This window comes from Fringilla coelebs (genome assembly GCF_963513975.1).
Source record: "Fringilla coelebs genome assembly, chromosome: 4".
Lineage (NCBI taxonomy): Eukaryota > Metazoa > Chordata > Aves > Passeriformes > Fringillidae > Fringilla > Fringilla coelebs.
Window position 1 is genome coordinate 7170579 of NC_140032.1, and position 22797 is coordinate 7193375.

The window sequence follows — 22797 nt, forward strand, 5'->3', positions numbered from 1 at the left end:
AAAAAGGAGCAGTATTAAGTCTTAACTCAAAAAGTTTAAAGCTGAATAAATGCATTTTTGAACAATCATACAAATGTACCTTTATTAAATCCTCCTTGTTAAGATGCATAATCCAACAATTGCTTGTAGGCAAACACACATGTATGTATTCAAGTAATTAATCAGAACACATCTATATTCATAACAATTCAATTTCAAATAGGTAAATAATATTCATCATAATGCTTGAATGTATTATTTACTTTGCTGTCATGCAGAACATAGCCAAGCTGACTTTCCAGATGCAGGATGAATGGTAAAAGGCGTCTTTTCCCAGGAGCTACTTGTGTCCCTCTCCTGTGACTTGCTGTTCCCACACTAGAGATGTTACAGGAAAACTATGTATGAAAGAACTCCTAAACTGGCATAACTGATTTAAAGGTGCCAGGATTTTAGCTTGTGCTGCTTGGAGTTACCTGCAGTACCAGGCTATAGAGAGCTGCTTGGAAACTCCTTTTAAATATGTTTTGGCTGTACTTAGTGTAGGCATGGCAACTTTGAGTAGATTGGTATAATGAATGTCTGGGTGTGTTCATCTGAATTTCAAAGTGCTGCAATTCCTGCACAGCCTTACATCTGCAGTTTGTCTCAAGCATCTTGAGGAATTAGAATTATGTAAATGTGAAATAGTCAAGATCGAAGCAGAATAACAAACTTCCTCATTACAAATCATTTGACACTTCAAAAGCCAACAACATGAATTGTGCTGTGATGTTGAACATCTTGGTTTCTTCAGTCTATTTAGAAAAAGTGGGTTACCTGTAGTGTATCATAACTGAGCTAATTTATTACAAAATGCTTAGTCTGGAAGGCTGCTGATGCAAGAAAAATGCTTGAATTGAAATTTTATCTAAATGGGGAATGGTGTTATCACCTGGAGATTACCCAGGAATAGAAGATGTTTGGGTTTAGTTATGCCTCTTCTTACTGTCCTCTTTTCCTGCCAGACATTCCTTCAAAGTATAAATCTTACCTCACATTTAACACTTGCTCTTACTGCTGCATTAGATGACAGGATAATGTTTTGTTAGAGAATGTGTGTAGCTGCAAAGACAGACTGATCCTGCATGGACAAAAGCTGCAGGGCTTGTGTTCCACCAGCAAAGGAATGGGTGCCTTTCCTCTGCTAGAAGACGCTATGACAGAAAATGAGGCTCTTTTTTTTCTGCCCAATGATGCATCTTAAGCTCTAGAGGCTTTGTCACACTACTGTAGTGTAGTCATTTATTACTGTACTTAGCATGGTATAATATGCTGATGGGTAAAGGTGCAGCCATTTGCTGAGCTACAAAAATTGCTGAGGCAGGAGCAGAGGATGCATCGGGAAAACAGATTGCTAATAACCAACCTCAGTGCTTGCTCCAACTCTGAGGCTCTTCCAAGCAGCTTGTGTCCTTGAGTGAAAGGAGATGGATGAAACACTTCTTTGTGCTTGGCTCTGGAGCAGCCAGTGCCAGAATATGTATAGTTTTGGTGACCACACTTTAGAGAACTGTTGAAAAAACTGGATGGAGGGAGAGGATGACTGGAACATGTTATGGGTGGGTGCTTTGGGTATGTGTGAGAGCAGAGGTCAAATACCAAGGAGTTTTGTAATCAAGTCAGAAAAATTGAAGTTGGACACAAGTTTAGAACGTGAATTAATCACTAGAACTAATTAACAAAAGTACCAGTATCCTCTAATGTTTTACAAAGACCATGCTTTTCTGATAGACACTAAGTGTAAGATACTGGCATCCTTCAAAAACAACCAGGCAGAACTAAGAGGTCTGTGTTATGCTGAGGGTATGGAAGATGCTCTCATGTGAAAGCTTGACTGTCACCATGGGCACTGTGTTTACTTTGGTGATGAAAACATTTCTGGCTCTTCTGTTGACGAATCTGGTTTGGCTGTCTGTTTTTGCATTTTTGCCCAATAACTAGCTCTGCAGCTGCCTTTGAGTTGGACATTCTGTCAGTTACTCTGTTTAGTTTCTCTCTAATCCTGTTAATGTGAGTAACATTATAACACTTAATAGTAGCTCAGTGATCTCAGACAATGTTATTTTATGAGCAGAGAGTAAGGAGGCCCTTTACTGTTAATTTCTGCCCTACTTTAACTGGTCTTCAGTAATTGTGGTGTTGCTGTATTGTCACCACCTATGCCATTATTTTGGTAATTTGTGTCTCCTTTCAGTGTTAGTGCACTTCATACATACTCTGGGTTGACTTTGAAGAAACTGTTACTCCAGCAGCCTTTTATTCCTGCCCTTGATAGGGGCAGAGGAATTGGGTTGTGGTCCCAATTCCTGTTACTGCCATCACAACCACCTGCACTGTCCCCCTCTTCACCTGCACCTGATTTTTGCTTCCTGCCCTTGTTTTCAAGTAGGCAGTGTGACCGTGGTGTTCTCCAGGCTTCCTGCTCCTGCCAAGTGATGCCTCTTCCACTGCTTCCCACTGTGGAAATACACTGATCTCTTCTTTCCCAGCTGCTCCTGTGGTCTTACCTTGTAACTCCTTGTGTTTGCCTTCTCACTGAGTTGTGTAACAACAATCACAGCCCGACATGATGCCTGCATTTGCTGTGTGTTCATCACAGGGGAAATTTTAACAAATGAATATATTAATATAAAAGACTAAATTGACCTCTTCGTTTGTAACTGTTCATTAGTGCATTTCTAGTTCACTTCTATTGAACTAAATTATACTGAAGGTTGTGTTGCTGTGGAGAGTATGAGAGTAGTCATTAAAAGCTTAGCACAGCTTTTTCTGAAGTTGTTGGTTTGAGTGATCTAAGTGTTTATTGTATTTCATATACAAGTAGTTTACCATGCTGTTGAACACTGAAGTGCATCAGCAAAGGCTTTTTTATGAGGGTAGTGCTCTTATGCATGTAATGTGTATAGATAGATAGATAGTCAATCTTATTAAAGCTGTTATTGGTACATACTCTTGGCAATGAGCCACTGATAGCTTAAGGCATACTGGCCTATTTTCAATTTCATATTGATGCTAGTAAGCAATTAAAAATAAACAATTTGCATTTTTGAAAAAATACATAAACAGCATCTTATGATATTATGAATTGCTTAATTTATGCAACAAACAGCCTATTTTATGATGTTTTTTTCACTGAGGAAACTTTCTTTTCTACACACTGCTGCCTTTTCTCACTGAATCAAATTTTTTATTTTATCTTGTTTAAGCCTAACATTTCTTTTTTGATGAATTAATCTTGTTTTGAAAATAGCTTATGGGACATTTGAAAATATCAAGTATTAGGTGTTCTAGTACCCATTTCTGGTTGGTGTTGAGCCCTGTTAAAGATTCACATTTCTAATGTGAAATATTCTGGGGGTTATATTAATACATAAATGTTCATATGAATTATAAGGGATTTTATTACACTTTTCCTTCTGATAGCTTTCCAGACTTGTGGCTGGAGATCTCATAAAGTAAAAGTACTTCAGCTCATGTGCAGAGTGGAGACCACTGGAGAGGAATGACTTGACCTGACTGCTCCAAATTTTAAGATGTTATGTAAAACTCCTCATGTTAACACTTCATGAATTTCTGTAGTTACTTTACTACTGCAGAAAAGATCTTTTGTTCTTTTTAAGTCGTTTCACATACGATCTAATGCAAAGTTGCTATTTTGTATCTAGTGCTGAAAATTCTGAGCAGCTTTCCTGGTGAATTTAGAGGCACACATGTAGTTCTGGTTTTTTTCCAGCTCACTGCTGAATTCTCTTAATTGTGCACAGTCTAAAGGTACAGCCTTTGTTTGGCTTTAAAGTCAGTTTAAATTCACATTTTTACATATATTTGCCAGTTTGGTTCACAACTTTATAATAGATGTAGCTGTGTTTAATTTTAAATTCATGTGAAGCTTATATATCTGCCAGTTAAACCAAATTACCTTTATACATACCTTCTCATTATTTCACAGCTATTATTCTTCACAACCTTCCCTGTATTTTTGTGAATCACTTTTTCTTTTCTGTGACACAACCACATAAATTCATTAAGTCCTGGGCCCATTTTCCTGGTTCTCTTGGTTTTGGTGTTTCAGACTAGTGTTCATTTTTGCTGCAGTCTTTCCCTCCAGTGAGGACAGGCACTGGAGTCTCCAGAAAACAAGGCCCTGCTGAGGAGGCACCCTGGCAAGGAGGGACCTGCCCTAAAAGTTCAGCCCATCAGAGTTCAGCTCCTGCTCACACTCAGCAGAGAGTCCAGAAGCTGTTCAGAGGAGGGGATGTGCATAAACATGCTTGGGATGTTCTTACTAAGAACCCATCTGAGCAAATAGGATCCAGCTTTTATGTTGGCCAGGAGTATGTATCTAGTAATCATCATCATAAAGGCATCCTCATTTTATACCTAATAATTGGAGTTCTGTGCAGAATCATAGGGTTGGTAACCTCCCTCCCTGGAGGCACTTGCAGCTTAAAAAGAAGAAGTGATATTTTAAAAGCTATATATATGTAAATCAGGCAGAGCACAGGGTGATGGATAGCTGTATTCTTGTTTAAATAAGTATCTCTGCTTTCACTAAAGTGACTCCAGCCTTCATGTGCAGTTTTCTCTAATAATAAATGTCTTTCTCTGGAGTTTTCACTGTTGTAATGGAATTAAATAGCTCTTTTATGATAAAGTTCACCCAGTGTTTAGATAGTTACCCTTGTAAAACCTGGTTAGTGACTGTTGTATAGAAGGGAAAGTTAGTTCACTTTAGTCCAATACCAGTTTTTTAAAGCAGAAATTATAAAATCCAGGTGGTACTCTCTGGTTTGTACTGTGCTCCCCCCTTGAGTGTCTGGACAATTGTTGCTAATACTTAATGGAGCAAGTTCTCCTCCTTGAGACATTTGAGGCTATTTTTCAGTACAGCTGTAAAATTAAATGAAAGCTGCATGTAAATCAGTCTTCCTGCCCAACCTCAAGTATTGTGTATTTGTAATCAAGTGATTTAGGCAAAGTTGTGACAAGGCACAGGAGGCTGGAAAGTCTGTGCTAAGAGTTATGGTTTGAAATAATCAGTGTGTGGAGTAGGGTTCTCCTTAGTTCTGCTGTACTGGCAGGAAAGTATTGCAGCCCCCCTTTCAGTGTGAAAGCTGAAAGTGTGAAATGGAGATGTTGCTGTTGTAAAGAGGATAATTAAAGAGTTTAGAATTCCTTTTTCGTTTATATACAAGTCAGAAAACATTTGCAATGGTGCTGAATACTGTGTCGTTTCAAAGGGGAGTGTGTGGCAACAGATTTCTTGCTTCTGCTTTTTCTGCACCTGCAAAATCAAGTGGCAGTATTTCTCTAAGATTGTGTATTTACATTTACTCAATTTTATATGTAAATTATATAAGAGAGGCACTTTGTAGCAGCCTGTGAAATCTTAATCCTGTTTTGGGAGCTGAGAAAGACAATGTTTCTGTATGATCTGCAGCCTGTACATCTTGGAATTGCAGAATACTTTCAGAAAGCTATTCAGGATTGGAGTCTTAAGAGGGATTTTTTTTTTACTGGAACAGAGACACTTGTTACAAAAGCTAAACTGGTTCCTGTCCATCCAAGATGAAGCAGACCAGCTGTACTCCTGACTGTCCTGTGTAGAAGAGCTGTGCTAGTTTTGATAGATCCTCTGCTACTCCTTTCTTCTGTTTCTTTAGTCCTGGCCAAGGAAGAAGCACCAAGAGCAGGCCCTACCAGGAAAGATAGGAAAGTATGATTGGATTTAAAAAAAAAAACAACCTGTGTGGCATGTGGGTTTTTTAAAGGTTTATTGCCTAATTGTATCTTAGTATTTTTGTAGTAATCAGTCTGCATGGTGAAGACTTCTAACTACTTATAATCAAATGCAAAAGCTATTCCTGTCTCTACAAAAGGATTTCTTAATGCCCTTTTATATTGATTCTTAACTTTCTATCAAGTCAACAGAGATGAAAATCCTATTTATTGGTGCAATTTAAATGTAATTGTTGGTTCTGAAAGAAACTCTTTTAATTTAAAGTGTTCTCCTCTGTTTTCTGGATACATATGGTCTATTTAATAGAGAAGGCTGCCAAGCTTTGACTTCTTTTGGCAGCCACGAATCTAATTAGCATTTCTGTTACATAGAACCCATTTCATTTTAAATTTTCAAATGCAATGTAGAAATTCTCTTTATTTAAGAGTTTTGTCTGTCTCGGCAGCAATTGCAGTCTTTTTGCTCATCGTAGAGGGCTGCTATACCCCAACACCTGATTGATAACACAGATAGCTGGGATTCTCTCATTTGTTATAAGCTCATGGGCTTATAACAAATGCTGCCCTTATGCTTCTTTATTTTTTTAATGAAGGTTAAACTATAAAACGCTAACAAATGAGATTAAACCACTGATTTGTTTTTGCTTAGCACATCCAGCCCTTTTTTGATGTAAAAGCAAATGCTTTTGTTTTAATTTGGTGTAAAAGCAAATGCTGTTCACTAAGAGAGCACATAGCTCAAATAAGCTTGAGGAGATACATGGAGATGTTATTGTTTGTAACTTAAATGCAATTGTCTTTCCACTCAGCAGCTGTATGGAATGCAAGCAGGATAATTAATATGACTGCATTATGTGTCAAGCTACTTACACTGATGAGTTAATGGGCAAAAGGTTTTTAAATGGTCACCTTATCATGCACAGGGGAGTAATGCACTTTCCTTCCACTTGAGCATATCATCAGGAAAACTTCAGACCAGCAAAAAGATTATTCTCATTTTCTTGTAGGAATACTTTAAAAATACTGTTGGGGAACAGGTTGGAATTCTTTCAGTCCATTTGCCAACACCTTGATAAAATAGACTTTTTTCTTTTAACCCTAAGAGTATGGGAAGAGTCCATTAAAATCCAATCTCACTGTTGTTCTATAAACTTGTAGCTGTCTGAATTCTGAGCTCAGTCTACCAGTAGAGCTGCAGGAGGCCCTTTATTCTTTTGATGGTAAATGGTTTTGTTGGTCATACAACCTATAAAATAAATTTGAATGTTTTGGTTTTCAAATTCAAGTAATGAGAGAAAGATTTAGCAAAAGCTGCAAGTTTTGCTGCACTTTAGAAATACATGTGGCATGTTAAAATTTCTGTGAATAACCATTCTGATAACCCTAACAGGATTTAGTTCACTTCCCAGTAGTATTAGACTTCCTGTATTTATAAGGAGAAGCTGGCTAATGAAATGCCAGATGTGAATGTGATATATAGCTGATGCTAGTTCTGGTTTTCAGTTTTTTCTCTTGGAAGGTAGAACTTCTAAGATTAAGTATATTCAGCTGTTCTGACAGATGAAAATGCCATCTATTTCTGAGAGTGGTTTTATTCACTAGAGCTATGGTAATATTTGTGATATTAAGCATGTCAATTATATAAAAGTCTGCAAGACTCAAGGTTTAATCTTTTTCTTTTTTTTTTCTTTTTTCTTTTTTTTTTTTTTTTTTTGTTTTGTTCTAGTTCTGTTATCTAACTAGACTCAGAGAACTGTTGTCACTATCAGAACATTCCAATCCATGGAAATATCCTGCAATGTCTTTTTACAAAGTACAATTCTAAAATCCAGAAGTCCTGAGAATAAAGTCTTTTGTACCTCTGTATTCCAGCTAAGTTGAAGAATTGTTGTGTAAATTATGAATACAATTTAACACCTTCATTTTTTTTTTTGAAGGATTTGGTAAATATTGAGATGTTTTTGACTGCTAAAGAAGTGGAAGAGTCATTGGAAAGACAAGAGACTATGACTTGTTTGGCTTGGTGTCATGACAACAAATCCAGACTCAGAAAAATGAAGGTACGAAAATGCAACATGTTCACATTTTGCTTCATCTGTTGTCTTAAATACTTGGGTGCTGGATGTGGTCAGTATGTTTTAAATTACAGGCCTTGAATAAAAGTAAGGACAGTAAGTATAAAAATGTTCTTAAAAGGCATAGGTAGTTGGAGCTAAACAGGCTCACAGATGTCAGACCTGGAAGTGAGTGGTAGGTCATCTTCTGGATTCAGTGTTGTCTCAACGAATTATGCTCAAATAAAATACAATACTCAGTTGGGTTTAGTGTAATTTGTAAACAAAGGCAGAAATACATAGTGTCTTGATGCATGTAAACTTAAATTTATAATTCTGTGCATTCTGGTGAGACTTTAACTCAATTTATATGGGAAGGTAATTAATTGGTAATCTCTGCACTCAGGTTTAAAATCTGAGAGAAATTTCATGCAGATTTTAGTCTTAGTAATTTTTAACTCTTGAATGTAAGAATGTAACTCTTGAATGTCAGAACTTCAGAGTAAAGAATTCACTTGCTGTGAGAAAATACAAAAACAAAAGCTGGAGTCTAATCAAGCAATAAACACAAGAAGTCTTCTTCAAGCCATCAAGTACCATGAGCTGAACATGCTGTGTACTTGTTGCTATGCAGTCCGTTTAAATTGCCTTGTCTTTTAAATTATGCATTTCAAAACAAGCTGTAATCTTTTATAGGGCTTGCAGAAATCTCTTTTTTACTGATATTAACCAAAATCCCTGCCTTTCTTAAAGAAGTTTTTATCTTATTTTTTTAAACTAAGCGCTTTCTTTAACCAAAGATGTTTGAGTGCCCTTAACAATAAGCAAGGAGTGACGATCTCTGTCACTCAGGGGCGCCAAACTGAGAACGAAGAGGGGATGCAAAAGTCAATCGGCCAGTGATTACTGTAGAGAAAATGATGGTCTTGTTATGGAAACCATTAAAGGAAAACCAGAATTGGTATGTAAACCACATAGCATAATTATACTGCTAAAAAAATCCCCCTTGTGTAATCTTAAAATGTTAAGTAATACAAGACATACAATCTGAACACCTTACTTTTTCATCACCAATTTTCAACAAGCAGTAAATAAGGAAGACCCTTCCCCTCGTCTTTTTCAATAACAAAGTACAACAGAAATCTATTTCTGCAAGCCCTATGCTTTTTTTGTTTTCTTTTTTTGTTTCTTTTTTAATCAAACAAAAACCAAAGCTAAGGCTGTGAGAGATCAGAGTTGGAAGAGAAATTACTATGCTTCTTTTTGAAACACAAATGTTTCTGCTGCTTCTAGTTGCTTAGCTACTCATCACTGTTAATGTTCTAAAGTCCCAGCCACCACCTACCTGAATGCAAGCCTTATCTAAAATCTAAACTGTTTGGTGGCCTGGGAAAGCAGTCATGTAATCTTTACAGATGTGAGATGTGAGCTATCTGAAATCTTGTGAAGAGCTGCTGTGGGATTGTTTGAAGGTACACAGAGTTGGAATATGCATCATCTGATTGTCTAGGACTCTCTGCTTCTAGTTACACTTGTCTGCAGAACCCCTGGGGCCATTGGCTTGCACCTTACTTGAAAATTCATTTGTTTGACATGTTGGTTTTGCTATGGAAACGTCCTAGCAAGAGAGGAAGCTCTGGGATTTAGTATCATTAACAATTAAAAAGCTTGATCAGATTTTTAGTAGAAACAAGCTTATTTAAAATTCCAGATGAGGAGTTTGTGTAGATTTGGTCAACAAGGTATTTTAAGATAGTCCTATTGAAATCTCAAGAGGACTTTTTATTTTTTGCTAAATCTGGGCTCTAATGCAGAAAAATGCATATTTGGAAAATATTTTTTTCTGTTCCTTAAACAAGTTAGTTTTAACATATGAAAGAATGCATCATTTTTATGTTCAAATGGCTTATGTTTTAAGTCTTGAATAAGTAGTTGTTGCAATGTGTGCATTAGTCACCCCAGGCAGCTAACTGGTAGAAATTTGGAGTTGCTCAAATTCCTACTGAAGCCACTGAGGAATTTTGATATGACTATGCTGATGGACAATAAACAAAAGGCCACTATTCATTAGAAACCTGGTTGAAGAAAAAACACTCAGCAAGTGGAGTAGAGGAACACAGGGAATAGAGTTCTTTACATGATTCAGAGCACTTTGGGGTTTCATTATTTTTATAAGGTAATAAAACAGTTGACTGTGTCCCTATAAAGAAGCATAGTGATTTGTTCTTTTATGGGGGGGAGATCTTTTTCTTTTTAATTCCACATATTCAAAGTTTTTTTATAGATTTTGTGAACAGGTGATGGAATTTGATTTAAAGGGACACTCTCAACTTCATTAGGCTTCAAATTTTACCTTTTTCCATAAACAGGTAAATGCCACTTGGTTTTCTTGTTTGAGACTTGTTTCCAGCATGGCTTTTAGATGTTTGACAAGAGGAGTGGGATAGAGGCTTGAAGAAAGGGAGGGAGGGTATTGCAGCAACTTAAACTTTGTGCCGGTTTTTGTTAATACTGGGGTTTTTCAAAAGACATTCAAAGGCTTATTTCTTCCTTGCAGTCTTCTGGGTAGACCTGTCTAAATTAGCACATAGCCTCAAACTCGTGCTGACTCTACTACTTTAAATTGTGAGAAAGTACAAGGAAACCACCTATTATTCTCATTTGTGTCTCAGGTAACAAGGCTTTCAGTCATTAGGAAAAAGTTCATCCCTGCTGAAGTTTTAAAGGAGGCAAAAGGAGGAGGATTTTGTTTGCTTTTAGGGAATTCTCTGCTGATCTTGTCTGTAGAGTCAGCATTTCAACTTTTTTTTGCATGAATGCCTAAAAGCAAGCAAACCAGGTTGCATGTTATTAACACTTTCTTTTTTGTTGTGCACACATAGTCGTTAACAAACCATGCGGTGCAGCTTTGGCACCATCTAAGACCCTGTCTTGTCTTTAATCTCAGAGCTGTCTGGAGTTCAGCCTAAGGATTCAGGAGTTCATTGAACTCATTCGACAGAACAAGAGACTGGATGCTGTGAGGTATGAAATTAGGATGCTTTCCAAACAATTTTCTTAACAAGATGGTATTATGCTTCATTAGAAACATGTGATTATTATTGCAACACCCAGAAGCCCTGTAAAGCCTTGAAGGGTCTCCCCTGGTATTGTCATCAGTCTTTGGATTTAAGCTGGGCTTGGACATTTTTTAAAGGCAAAGTGTCATTCCACAGATGCACCTTTTTAAAGAATTGATGTTGTCCCTGAAACTGTCTTCTTATTCTTCAAAATCAAGGTTTAGAAAATTTAACTGTTTTAAAAATCAAATGGATTTTCTGGTGGCATATAGTGTAATACATAAATATATATTCTCCCTTAACTAATTTTCAAGAGGTACAGCCAGCTTCTCATGGCAATTCATTACAGTTTTAATTACCAGAAATACTAAAATGTTAATGAAACCTTCATCTAAAGCTTTAACACTTCAATTTTGACTGATTCTGCTTTGCTATCTTCATTAAACTTTTTGTTCTGCAAGTTACCTGCAAGGCCATGTTCACCCCTTGTATTGATGCCTAATTTAGAGTTCTGTATGGCTGTGGGGGGGAGAAGGATGAGCTGTGTTAGGTTTTCCTCACTCCATTCTTCTGGCTCCTAATAGGGAAACCAACTCAATATCCATTTTTACCTGTTCTGAAGTAGTTCAGTGGGGAGTACAGAGAGAAAGCAGCAATGCCCAGCGGGGTTGTGAATCAGTGACAGAAGTGCAGTCACACCTCAGCACTGCTTGACTTAACCACAAGAGAGTTTTTTGACAATGCTTTCAGTACCAGCACATGAAGCAATTTATACATCCAAGTTAATGGTCCTGATTGAAGGTGGAATAATGTTCCAGGATAACACAGGAAACTAGTCTTGCTGAAATAAGTAGAATTTTGATACTGGGAAAAAGAAATGCATTGATGATTTGATAAGCAAAGACCTTGCCAGCACCGAAGTACAGTGCAGGTGGCAGAGCTACTGGAGCTTACATGTGCACAATGGAGGGAGAACTCTCAGCAGGTTCTGTCTTGTAAGAATATTTAAACCTAAAGGGAGGTGAGAAGTTCATGGCCTAACCTGAAGCTTTGCTGATAAATCCTGGTAAGAACACTGTTGCCACATAATATTTCTGTGGTAAGGAAGTTGCAAGTTCTGCTGCTTTTAAACCCAAACTAGGTACTTCACAAACTGAAACTTGTATTTGTGGCAGAGCTGATTTTTTGGTCAGAGCAGCACAGAGGTACAGAAAACAACCATAATGTACTCACAGACTGAAAATGTTCTAGCATATTCCCAAATCTAGATGGAGAAGCTCTCCTGCAGGGTAAAGTTTTAGGGTTATTTTCAGGTTTTATTTCTAATTTCATTCAGATGCATGGCTTGCTTTGAGCTAATATAATTCCTGCTTTGCCCTACTTGCACTTAAATCATCTTTGCTCTGGTCCTAGCCAATGCAAGTGTGCAATCTGATAAACTCCAGCTAATTTTAATATTAATAATTAAAACCAAACATAATTAAAAACAAAACCTACAAGCTAGCATTTAGATATGTGCACTTACCCTTTGATAGAATTATCAAATCCTAAGAAAGTGTCAAGTACTTAAGAAAAGGATGAAGGAGACTCAACTCCATTATCTGTCTTCTGAAGCCCATGGTGCTCTTTATACCAAATGAATACTGTGCCTTTAGCTTTATTCTCAGTTTGTTTCTTTGCCAAGTGTGCAGTCATGCATCTTAACAATGAGTAGTCCATGCTCTAAAAACTATTTTCTTTGAGCTACAGCTTCCTTATAAAGCTTGGAAACCAGAGGGCAGGCACAGAGCTGGAATAAGGAAATAGGCTGAGAACTGGGACAAAGCAGATAAGGTCCTTCTGTATTTTATTGTTACTGGATATTTGTTTCCCTCTCATCCCTTTTCTACATCAGAAGTGGTAAAATTTGCAAGCTGTTAGCCCTCAAGAGGACACAGCATGCTTTGTGTGGAATAACCTGTCTGAGGTTTACAACTTAAAGCTCCTGTCTATATGGCAAACGAGGCATCCATATCGAGTGCTGTTGGGGTGAAGTGTGTATATTCCATGTACCTGCTGAAATTCAGGGGTGACATACATTTTACACTTGGCAATTATAAGTTGCCACTCATGGCAGTGCTGCTTTAACTTCATATCCAATTGTAAATGGAAAAGGAGCTATGGAAATCTTTCTGTATCTTAATTGACTCCTTTCTAGGGGGATGAGTTTTGATTCTTTTGTACATTCAGACTTCAGCATCTCAATGCTTCCTTTCAGTAATGTGGCTTAAAATCTGTAAGTTTTTTTTACTTTGTTTCAAAGTAAATAAGTAATGAATAAGGGAGTACCTGTGGGGAGGTGTGGCATAAATCTCATTGCTTCTAGCAAACCCTTGCAACTCGTGGTTTTATTAGCTTGCTTCTGTTAAGTGCCTGCAGCAGGATTCTTTCAGTATTGTGTCTGTGGTGCAATAAATAGGTCAGGCATCCATTAGAAAGCAGAGAAAGAGGCTGTTTACCAAGGAGTTTCCTGTATGAGTGGAACTGGGGGAACTGACATTTTGTTGAAACGCAGCTGGTGTTTAAATAAGTTTGAAAGCTTTTGCTGCCTGCTGAGAACCTCTGAAGTGACATTGCTTTTACATTAAAATTGATGTGAACTTTAAAATTATACATCTTATTTAATAAGTGTAGCTTTTTAGAATGAGTACAAACAGACTTTCCTCTAAGGTACCTTATCAGAGTAGCCTTGAAAGTGCAAGTTTCAAGAATGTAAAAAACTGTTCTTGAATACAAAGAATAAATCCCTTAACCCTAAATACAACACAGTTTTTTGCCTAGTATCATTAGCCTTTAACTCTCAGTCTCTAGGGCTTTTTTGTCAAATTTGTACCTACTAAAGTAACAATGAATGACTGATGACACCAATTTCACACTTTTGGAGCTCTCACTAATTTCATTCTGGGAAATCTGACAGCATTTTGATATTTTGCTCTTATGCAATGCCAGAGATACACAAAGTTCTCAGCTAAAAGCTTAACAAAATGTCGTGTGCACTTCTTGTTCTGGGGATACAAAGGACAAAAAGGAGTAAATAAGAGCTGATGGTGGGCAAAGTTAGGAAAAAATGGCTGCAGTCTATAATTTTAGTCAACTTCCCTCCTACAAGGATCAATGAACACTTTATTTTTTTAGTGGGGTGCAGTTAAACAGGGGTATAAATGTACTTTTGAGCCATTTGAGTATAAATTCTGCTGGTTGTCATAAGGGTCCCAGATAAAGGCATTCAGGCATTGGCCAAAAAACTGAGTAGAAACAGGTCCTCTCTTGGTAACACCTTGTATTTTTGTTGAGTTATTGCTACTGCCCAATACATATGTTCATATTTTATATTCAGGCATATGTAGACATATAAGCTGGACATTGCAAATGTGGATCCCTTTGTAACAATTTAGTGTACCCTTAGTGAACTGTAGGTCTTCAAGTCTTTGTAAATATTTGCCAAGTACAATATGTTAGCTGTACCTGTGTGGGCTGGAGGGACACACAAAAGATGATGAACTTTGTCCTTGCAGAGTTTACAGGATCATTCTGGGATTCGAAAAACAAAGTTTTCTACCTATTACTTAGATCTGTCACAGGAATTTAGTGACTTCAGGGATGGTCTATTGTCAGGATTTTAAAAACATTTTCCTGAAAAATGTAGCCCCCTGCCTTAGCTATAGAGACTTGTATGTGCTAATGGTGGTAAAAACATTGCAATTAAGCATTGTAATGTTCACATAGACCTCAGGAGCAAGCCAACACTTGCACAGAGATGGAATTAGCTGAATGACAGGGAAAGGGGTGGATAATGGCACGAGGGCAAATAGGGTGTAATTCCACTGTTGTGTATTCCCAAGTAACTTACAGTGTTGTGTCTTGCTTCCCAATCTAAAAAAGACTCAAGTGCTATGAATTAATGAACTTGCTTCACCTTTGGAAGATATATTGCTCCATTTTAATTTCTCAGTGGAGGGAGTTCAGCCATAGCATGTAGACTTTGAGGGAAACCTTGCTTGTTTGGTTGGTTTTTTGGTTGGTTTTTGGTTGGGTTGTTTTTTGTTTTTGTTTTTTTTTTTTTTGTAAAGAACACAGGAGAGGGGGGAAAGTCAGGAGATGAAGACTAACACAAGGTCACTTTGGAAAACCTAATTTTTTCTGACTGAACCCAAACCAGCCACCACATCCCAGTGTGTTCAGGGCTTTGCACATGATGAAAGGCAGGGAGGAGAACCTCAACCCTAACCAGGCTGTGCAAGCTGAGGTGTCACTTCTGTTTCACCATCACACAATGCAACTGCACTCTGATCAGTTCTTGTGAGAAGAATTTTTTCCTCTTTTTTTCTCTCATGCATGCACAGATAATCTCAGCTGGTAGATCTGATTTTTTTGTTTGCCTAATCTGTGTTTGCAAAAGCTCTCAATTTCATCTGCAGCTCTCCACAGTTATTTTAGCTTTCTTCCAGTGTATCCAGGCTGTCTCTTCTATCAGGCCAGGGGGTTTGTGCTTCTGCCCTCATAACAGTAATCACCTGGGGAACAATGTTTACATTCCTGAATTGCTCACCCAGCATAGGAAATTGGGTGGAAACATTCTGTCCTACATAACTTCCATTGCTTCCTGGCTTGGGTGGGAGAGGAAGTGGGAGTACTGAAACACTGCAAAAGAGACTGTTCTCATGGTATTGATGACCTCAGTGTAGTTGTCAGATTCAGAATTGGGAAAAAAAAAAAAAACTTGCCTAGGTTTTCTCATTCAAGCCATTAAAATGGGCATTTTGAAAATATTGTCTATTCCTAATAGTAATTTAGGAATTAATAAAAGACTCTTCAAAAGTTAAAAAAGAGTGAGCTCTTTCTAGAGGACTTGAGAGATTACTTGGTATCTTTCCTGCAATACAAACTGTGCAGAAATCACAGCATAGGGGAGATTTTCCTACTCTTATGCAATGCCAGAAATTCAGTGTAATGCTGGTTCCATACCCATCCTACTGTGCTATATCTGTGCACCACTGAAAACAGGAGCTTTTAGCAGAAATGCTGAACTAATCACTCAGTTTAAAGGCTGAAGGGTCTTCTGCACACTTACACTCCAACTTGAGAATTACTGATCTTGTGAACACTAGGCTGGGGAAGCTTTCTTATAGGCTTCAAAAGTAATTGGATAGCCTCGTAATCTGATAATAATTTTGTGGTTTCTTACTACTTCCTGAAAAATATTAAAGTTTGTATTTTTTATTAAATATGTTTCTGGTAATTCTGTCACTTATTTCAAGTATCCAGGCTTTCAGCCATGTGGTCATCCCTTAAAATCTGTATGTATTAAAGTACAGAAATTTATACTGAAGTTTGAATCAATTTTTTATTTTCCTGGCTAAAAAAAGGTGCTCTTAAAAAGGTATTTTCTATTACATTGCTCTACAATTTCCTGTAGTTTGCACAGAAAGCGATACTGTCTTCAGGCCTATACCCCTGCTCCCAAAAAATCATTTATTCAAAATAAACATTGCAGTTATTTGAACATTATTGATGTGTAGTGGATTTGGAACAGCTGATGTTCAGACTGCCTTTATCTCACTTGTGAGTGTATGCCAGAGGAGTGTCATTCACTGAGCCTGCATGAGCAGAGACATTTCTTCTAATAATCATGGTTGTTTTAGTTCTAGGTGAGGCAAGACTTCACTCTACAGTAAAAAGATTCTGGTTTCTAAGAAATTACATGGTAAAAATACTAATTCTTAGTCTTTCTTACATTCCCCAGAATTGGATATTCCCTTGCATTTGCAGGATGTGTTTTTTCAAGTCCTTTAAATGTACATAGAGCACTCTTGGAGTTCATGTATTGAGAGCAGAATCTGTAGGTTTTCTCTGAAATCTTCCATAATTAATTAAATTTACTTGGTTTGGAAACAAGGCTGTCTAATCAAGTGTCAATTCTCTGTTTCAGACATGCAAGAAAGCACTTCAGTCAGGCTGAGGGAAGCCAGCTGGATGAGGTTCGACAGGTGATGGGAATGTTGGCCTTTCCTTCAGACACTCATATCTCTCCCTATAAGGTAACATTGAAATTCAGTGCTGCGACACAATATTAAAACAGATGTTTCAGTTCTTTTTTCAGCACAGGAAAATGCATTGATAATATCAAGATAAAGGTTTTTTTAAAATTTTAGTTCCTAAATTCCACCTTTGTAAGAGTTCTTAACTTTAGTAACCAGTCCTTGTACATTAATCCAGAAAGTATTTGTATTGTTTCAGTTGGATTGTAATAGTAACATGGATTCACACTGAGCCAGGCTTACCATAAACCCAGCATTACAGATCTGTGGGGCTGGAAGCACAATAATTAAATGTACAGCAAGAGCAGATGATGGGGAAGTACAAAGGAAAAAAAAAAAAAGAGAGAGTCTTGTTCAGCCTACAGAACTGTGGCTTTAATACAGCAGCAGCAGTTCTTACTTCTGCTTCTCACATTATTTTGTTGCAGTGGTTGGGATGAAGAAATGAAAGATTATTTGAATGATGTGAGAGCAGTATTTTTATTCCTTAAAATAAGTTTTCATTTATTTTGATTATGCAAATTGATGTAGATGGTAGTGGTAATATCTACATCTAAATTTGTATCAAGCAAAAGTCACAGATTGCTAGTGTTTCTACAGACTTCAGTTCTGTGGTCATGTGCTAATTCGCTTCTTTTTAACTTGGCTTTGGAGGCAGAAGGTAGAGAAAAGCTGAGTTGTCAAAGCAAGACAAGATTTCCATGAAATGCCAAGCCAATATGTGGCAGTGCCAGTATAAACACATTTTCTAAACATGATGATGAAATCATGGTTTAACAAAACAACCACACAAAAAAAACCCTGAAACGAACAACCCACAGAATCAATATGAATTTCTTTGCTCATCCCAGAGTCCTGGAAGGATCCTGGTATTTTTACATGCTAGATTTGATCTAAGTTATGAATATGAATGATAGATGTGTTAGAGGACTGGGTGTAAGATAGAATTTATCAATATTTTAGTAGTTAGAAAGAAATAGGTAGGAAATAAAAATCCTGGGTTTTATTCGAAGGGCTGGTTTGCATGGAGTTTTTCAATGAGGGAGAAGAAGAAACAGCTGGGATTGTTCCACATGCAATGAGAGCAAATTCCCTAATACTTGTGGATAGGACTTAAAGCATTCTAGTTTATGGAAGTTAAGTTTTGAATTCTCTAATAATTACCTAATTCACCACAATTACAGCACATGGTTGTTTGGAGTTACCTGTAGTATCTTGACTGTGAGTTCTGTGCATAAATGGCTTCCTAAAATGCCTTTTAAGTAAATTCTTTTTAAATCTCTGACAAAGCTTGTGAGATCATATCTCTAACCAACTGATTTTTATTAATCCAAGGAAAGAAGCATCTTCTATAACCAATGAATAGAACTTTCTCTGGCTTTTCCTCTTTCAGGACTTTAGGGAAAGCGTTCACTGTTATGCAGAACAAGCTGTTTTCTTTGATATCTGTTGAACAATCTTATGTCACTTTGCCTTCCACTAGACCAGATTTCTTGGAGCCCAATCCAGCCTGGTCTCCAACAGTAGAACCACTGAATTGTAAAGGATGGAAAAGGTCTCTGAGATCATCCAGTCCAACCATCAGCGCAGAGCCATGTCCTCATGTGCCCTGTCCCCACGTGCTTTTCTCCAGGCCAAGCACCCCCAGCTCCCTCAGCTGCTCCTAATCAGACTTGTGCTCCAGACCCTTCCCCAGCTCTGTGCCCTTCTCTGGAGTCACTCCAGCCCCTCAATGTCCTTGTGAGGGGCTCAAAACTGAACACAGGACTTGAGGTGTGGCCTCAGCAGTGCAAAGTTCTACAGATGGGACATCCACAGCCTCTCTGGCAGCCTGGTCCAGTGTCTCACCACCCTGACAGCAAAGAACTTCTTGTTAATGCCCAGCCTAACCCTGCTTTCGTTCTTTTTGAAGCCATTCCCCTTGTCCTGTCACTCCATGGCCTTGTCACAAGTCTCTCTCCAGATCTTGTGTAGCACCTTTGGGTGCTGTAAGGTGTCCCCAGATTGTTTCTCCTAGTTCCCTCAAAGTGTAGCATGGAGAATTGGCAATATGATCAGCATAGTATTTATATGATAAATATTATATCAAGGTAAATAAATATGGTCACTCCTCCTGATCAAAGTGCAGGTTATGGATACAAAGGATAAGAAAGAAAGGATTAGGTGTCTGCCTGTGTACATGACACTAAGGATATTTTCACAGGATCTTCCCTTCTTACATGACTCTTCAACAGCATTGCTTTTAAAGCTCGATGTATCCTTGACCTGTGGGTTTAGTTCTTACTTCCATGAAAAGAAAAATTCTGACTTTTAGGTAACACACAGCATTAAAGAATTTTGTCTCTAAATGAGCTTATGCAAGCTTTCTCTATCCTGGCAGCTTCTTCAAATTGAAATCTTTTTACAAAATTCTGTAAATATTAGGTATTGTAATTGATTATCAGCAGAATTTGCCTGCCTTAAGTTAAAAAACACTTCTGACTTTTTGATGTTAATGGTTCAGAGGCTGTAGAAGAAACATTCCACACTACTAATGTTGTTTCCTATATAGTCCAGCATTCTAGGAAACTAAATGGAAGAAGTGACCTCACCAGGATTTACATACCTTGATTAGAACATTTGGTAGATGATGGAGATTGAATATTGCTCCAGCTCTTTTAAATAATCCTTTTTTAATAAAGTAGTGTAAGAGGTACTTTTTAAACACAATGCATTGGGATGTCCACTTCTTGTTTGTGATGGGTTTGCACAAGTGAGTTTGGCACAATTTGTCACTCCCAGGCTTTTGGTCCCTGGGACAATTAGATTGAAAGCAACTTATAGTTGTGTTGTTTTTTAACAGGATCTCTTGGACCCTGCTCGATGGAGAATGCTGATCCAACAGTTTAGATATGATAACTACAGACTACATCAGCTGGGAAACAATTCTGTTTTTACTATAACACTCCAGGCAGGCCTTTCAGCTATAAAAACACCGTATCCTTTAAAGCAGATATTACTGGGAGTCAAAAAAAAAAGCCATGTGAGAGTTTATTTTTGGGTTATGGAGGCTTTTCAGAGAGCTCAAATAAGAAATGTGACACTTCAATACTTTTGCTCATGAGTTGTTCAAATGGGGTATAAATTGGGCACTATTAAATTAAGGGGAGATTATAATAAATAGCATTATGGTTAAAAATAAAGGCATGCCCAAACAAAAATTTTAAGTTAAAATGTAACATTGTGTTTTGTTTGGCTGTCTTTTCATGTCTGAAATTAGTTAAGCACTTAAACATAAATTGAAAGGTTTTATGTGAACATTCAAAAATAGCTGCATCTTTTGAAACTCCATTGGGTTTGTTGGGCTGGAGAAGGGTTAGTGCTGCACCTCAGAAGCTGTACCTGTGCCAGACTCTTGCTCAAACAGAGCAGACCCTTCATTCTTCTGTGTGGACATTAAACTTGAATTAAAAGTTCCAGTGTATTCTGTCACCTGGGCTCTGCTGGCACAGCTGAGGATCTTCTGATTTTAAGGTTTCCCATACAATGGGAAGCTAATTATGGTTTCATGGTGGTGATTGTTCCCTAACTTGCTGTTAACAGACAGTGTTATAAAGAGGATGGGAGTTCAAAAAACCCCGACTGCCCTGTGTGTAGCAAATCCCTGAACAAGCTGGCTCAGCCCCTGCCGATGGCACATTGTGCCAACTCCCGACTAGTCTGCAAGATTTCGGGGGATGTAATGAACGAAAATAATCCTCCTATGATGTTACCAAATGGATATGTCTATGGATACAATGTAAGTGTTGGAGTCAATGACTTGCTGAGGGCTAAAATAGCAGCTGTTAGAATAACTTGCTAGATCAAAATAAGAGCTTATAAACTCAGTCAGAAGTTAAAAGAATAATTCTTGCAGTAATGTTTTTTTAAGGACTGTATATTTAGCCGCTTAAATTGGTCTTAATGAAGACATATTAATGGTTACATACCTAACTATGTGAATTTATAACACGAGATCAAATGGCATTGGAAATCTTTCCCTCCAGAGAGCAATAATGTAGAATAAGTAACTTCTGGGGGCAAAGATGTTCTGACCTCAAACCACAACATTTTTTTAAATTAAAAGTTCATTTCCTAAACAGTTCAATAGTGCTTTGAATAACTGTTGTGAATATTATCTTATGCTTTCCCTCTTTTTCAGTCTCTGCTTTCTATTCGTCAAGATGACAAAGTAATTTGCCCAAGAACCAAAGAAGTCTTCAACTTCTCACAAGCTGAGAAAGTCTACATCATGTAGGTCTGTAAACCACAGGATGAAGTGCCGCTGGAATTTTGACACAGTGTATCTTGGCATACCCTGTAAAGGGGGGGGCCTTAATGTGTGGCAAAGAAGCAAAAGCTGCCACCTTGGGGAGCAGACCTGTCGGTGGCATTATTGTTTCTTGCGACCAAAGATCAATGAGCAACAATAAACACTCTTGAAAGGAAAAAAAAAAAAAAAAAAAAAGAGAGGAATTATGACTTAAGTTTGTACTTGAATAAAAAACACAAAAACAAATTTTGATTGTTAAAGTTTTGTAACATAAGGTTAAAAATTGGACTCTTCTCAAAGAAAAGTACTTTCATCTTCTAAAGGATAGCTTTCTTTAAAGATGGACACTTGCACTGGGGGAAAACTTACAACAGATTTGAAATTAAATCCATTTTTCTTCCCTCTTTTTCACAATTGTCCAAGACCCTTTTATTATCAAAGATCTCAGTACTACCAACGTGTTCTCCTTTAAGCTCCTCTTTGCCTTCTTTATGATCCTCTGGTGAAGTAATCCTGAACATGAATGATGTAACTTATTTCCACGGGAAGATATTTTTGATGTCTTTGACACAAGGTGGCTTCTCTGGAGGATCAAATAGGGACTGGTTTCAAGGAGTATGAAGTCTTTTTCCAAACCCAAATATTTTAAGGAGGTTGCATAAGTATCAAGAAGAACTGAGAACATTTCAGGCAAAATCCAATGCTTGTTTAAATGTTCTTTTTCCAGTCTACCATAGTGTTAAAGTCCTTCTAAAGTTATTAGTTATGTGCATAGGGTTCAATATGAAATCATTAGTGCTACTGCCTTATTTCTTGCTTTGAGAATGTACTCACATGACAATGAGCTGGTATTCTTAAGTGTTGGGCGAAGTTTCTGAAGATGCCTTGCAGGATGATTACATAATTTTAGGGTCTAAATAGTATTCATTACTGAAACTAATAGTTCAATTCTAACAACTGCAGAACACATCCTTATGACTTTTCAAAAGAATTAAACCATTGTAGTTTAAACAAAACCATATTGTAGAGGTTTGTATTTAGCGCTTATTTTTGCATGTTGATGTTGATTAGCTAATAAAAGATTGTAAATGTAAGACATGTTAATAAAAATTGTTTTCCATTTCTTGATTATATAAAATTTGAAAGCTGTTTTGTGTTTAAATGTAAAAAGAACTCTGTGGCCTCTCTTCATAGCAGTGGAACTTCCACGTGTTGGTTTTCAGTGTTCTGCAAGATTTAAAAGAAAACTAACAACACACATGCATACAAAAAACCAAACCAAAAATTCCCCAAGAAACCAAAAAAAAAAAGACACACAGCAACCATAAAAATGTCGTTCTTCAGAGCATTTCAGTGAAATAAGTATTTTTGGTTGAAACTTTTCATATATGAACCTCAGTATACTCCAGGGTTTTTTCTGTCTCTTTCTAGAACACTGCCTCTCACTGTCCTAGAGCCTTCCTGTTAAAATGTTGTGGCTGATGTTAGGAATGGGTTTTTCATGCTTTAAAGAATGCTAACAAAGCACAGACAAAGGACCACAACTTCTTTTCATG

At 37.3% G+C, this 22797-nt stretch overlaps 1 protein-coding gene across 2 annotated transcripts in view; it reads left to right on the forward strand.

The window, feature by feature from the left end:
• MAEA (macrophage erythroblast attacher, E3 ubiquitin ligase) overlaps window positions 1–22412 on the forward strand; it is a 49108-nt gene extending 26696 nt beyond the window's left edge. The window contains exons 4-9 of one of the 2 annotated variants that reach the window (XM_084204209.1): window positions 7698–7820; window positions 10762–10838; window positions 16842–16950; window positions 19793–19926; window positions 20533–20728; window positions 21131–22412. In XM_084204209.1, coding sequence (XP_084060335.1) covers window positions 7698–7820; window positions 10762–10838; window positions 16842–16950; window positions 19793–19926; window positions 20533–20728; window positions 21131–21226 — 735 coding nt within the window. In that variant the 3' untranslated portion in view covers window positions 21227–22412. The remainder of the gene's footprint in view (window positions 1–7697; window positions 7821–10761; window positions 10839–16841; window positions 16951–19792; window positions 19927–20532; window positions 20729–21130) is intronic. The other variant, XM_084204210.1, reaches the window with a different exon arrangement.
• The last annotated feature ends 385 nt before the right edge of the window (window positions 22413–22797 follow it).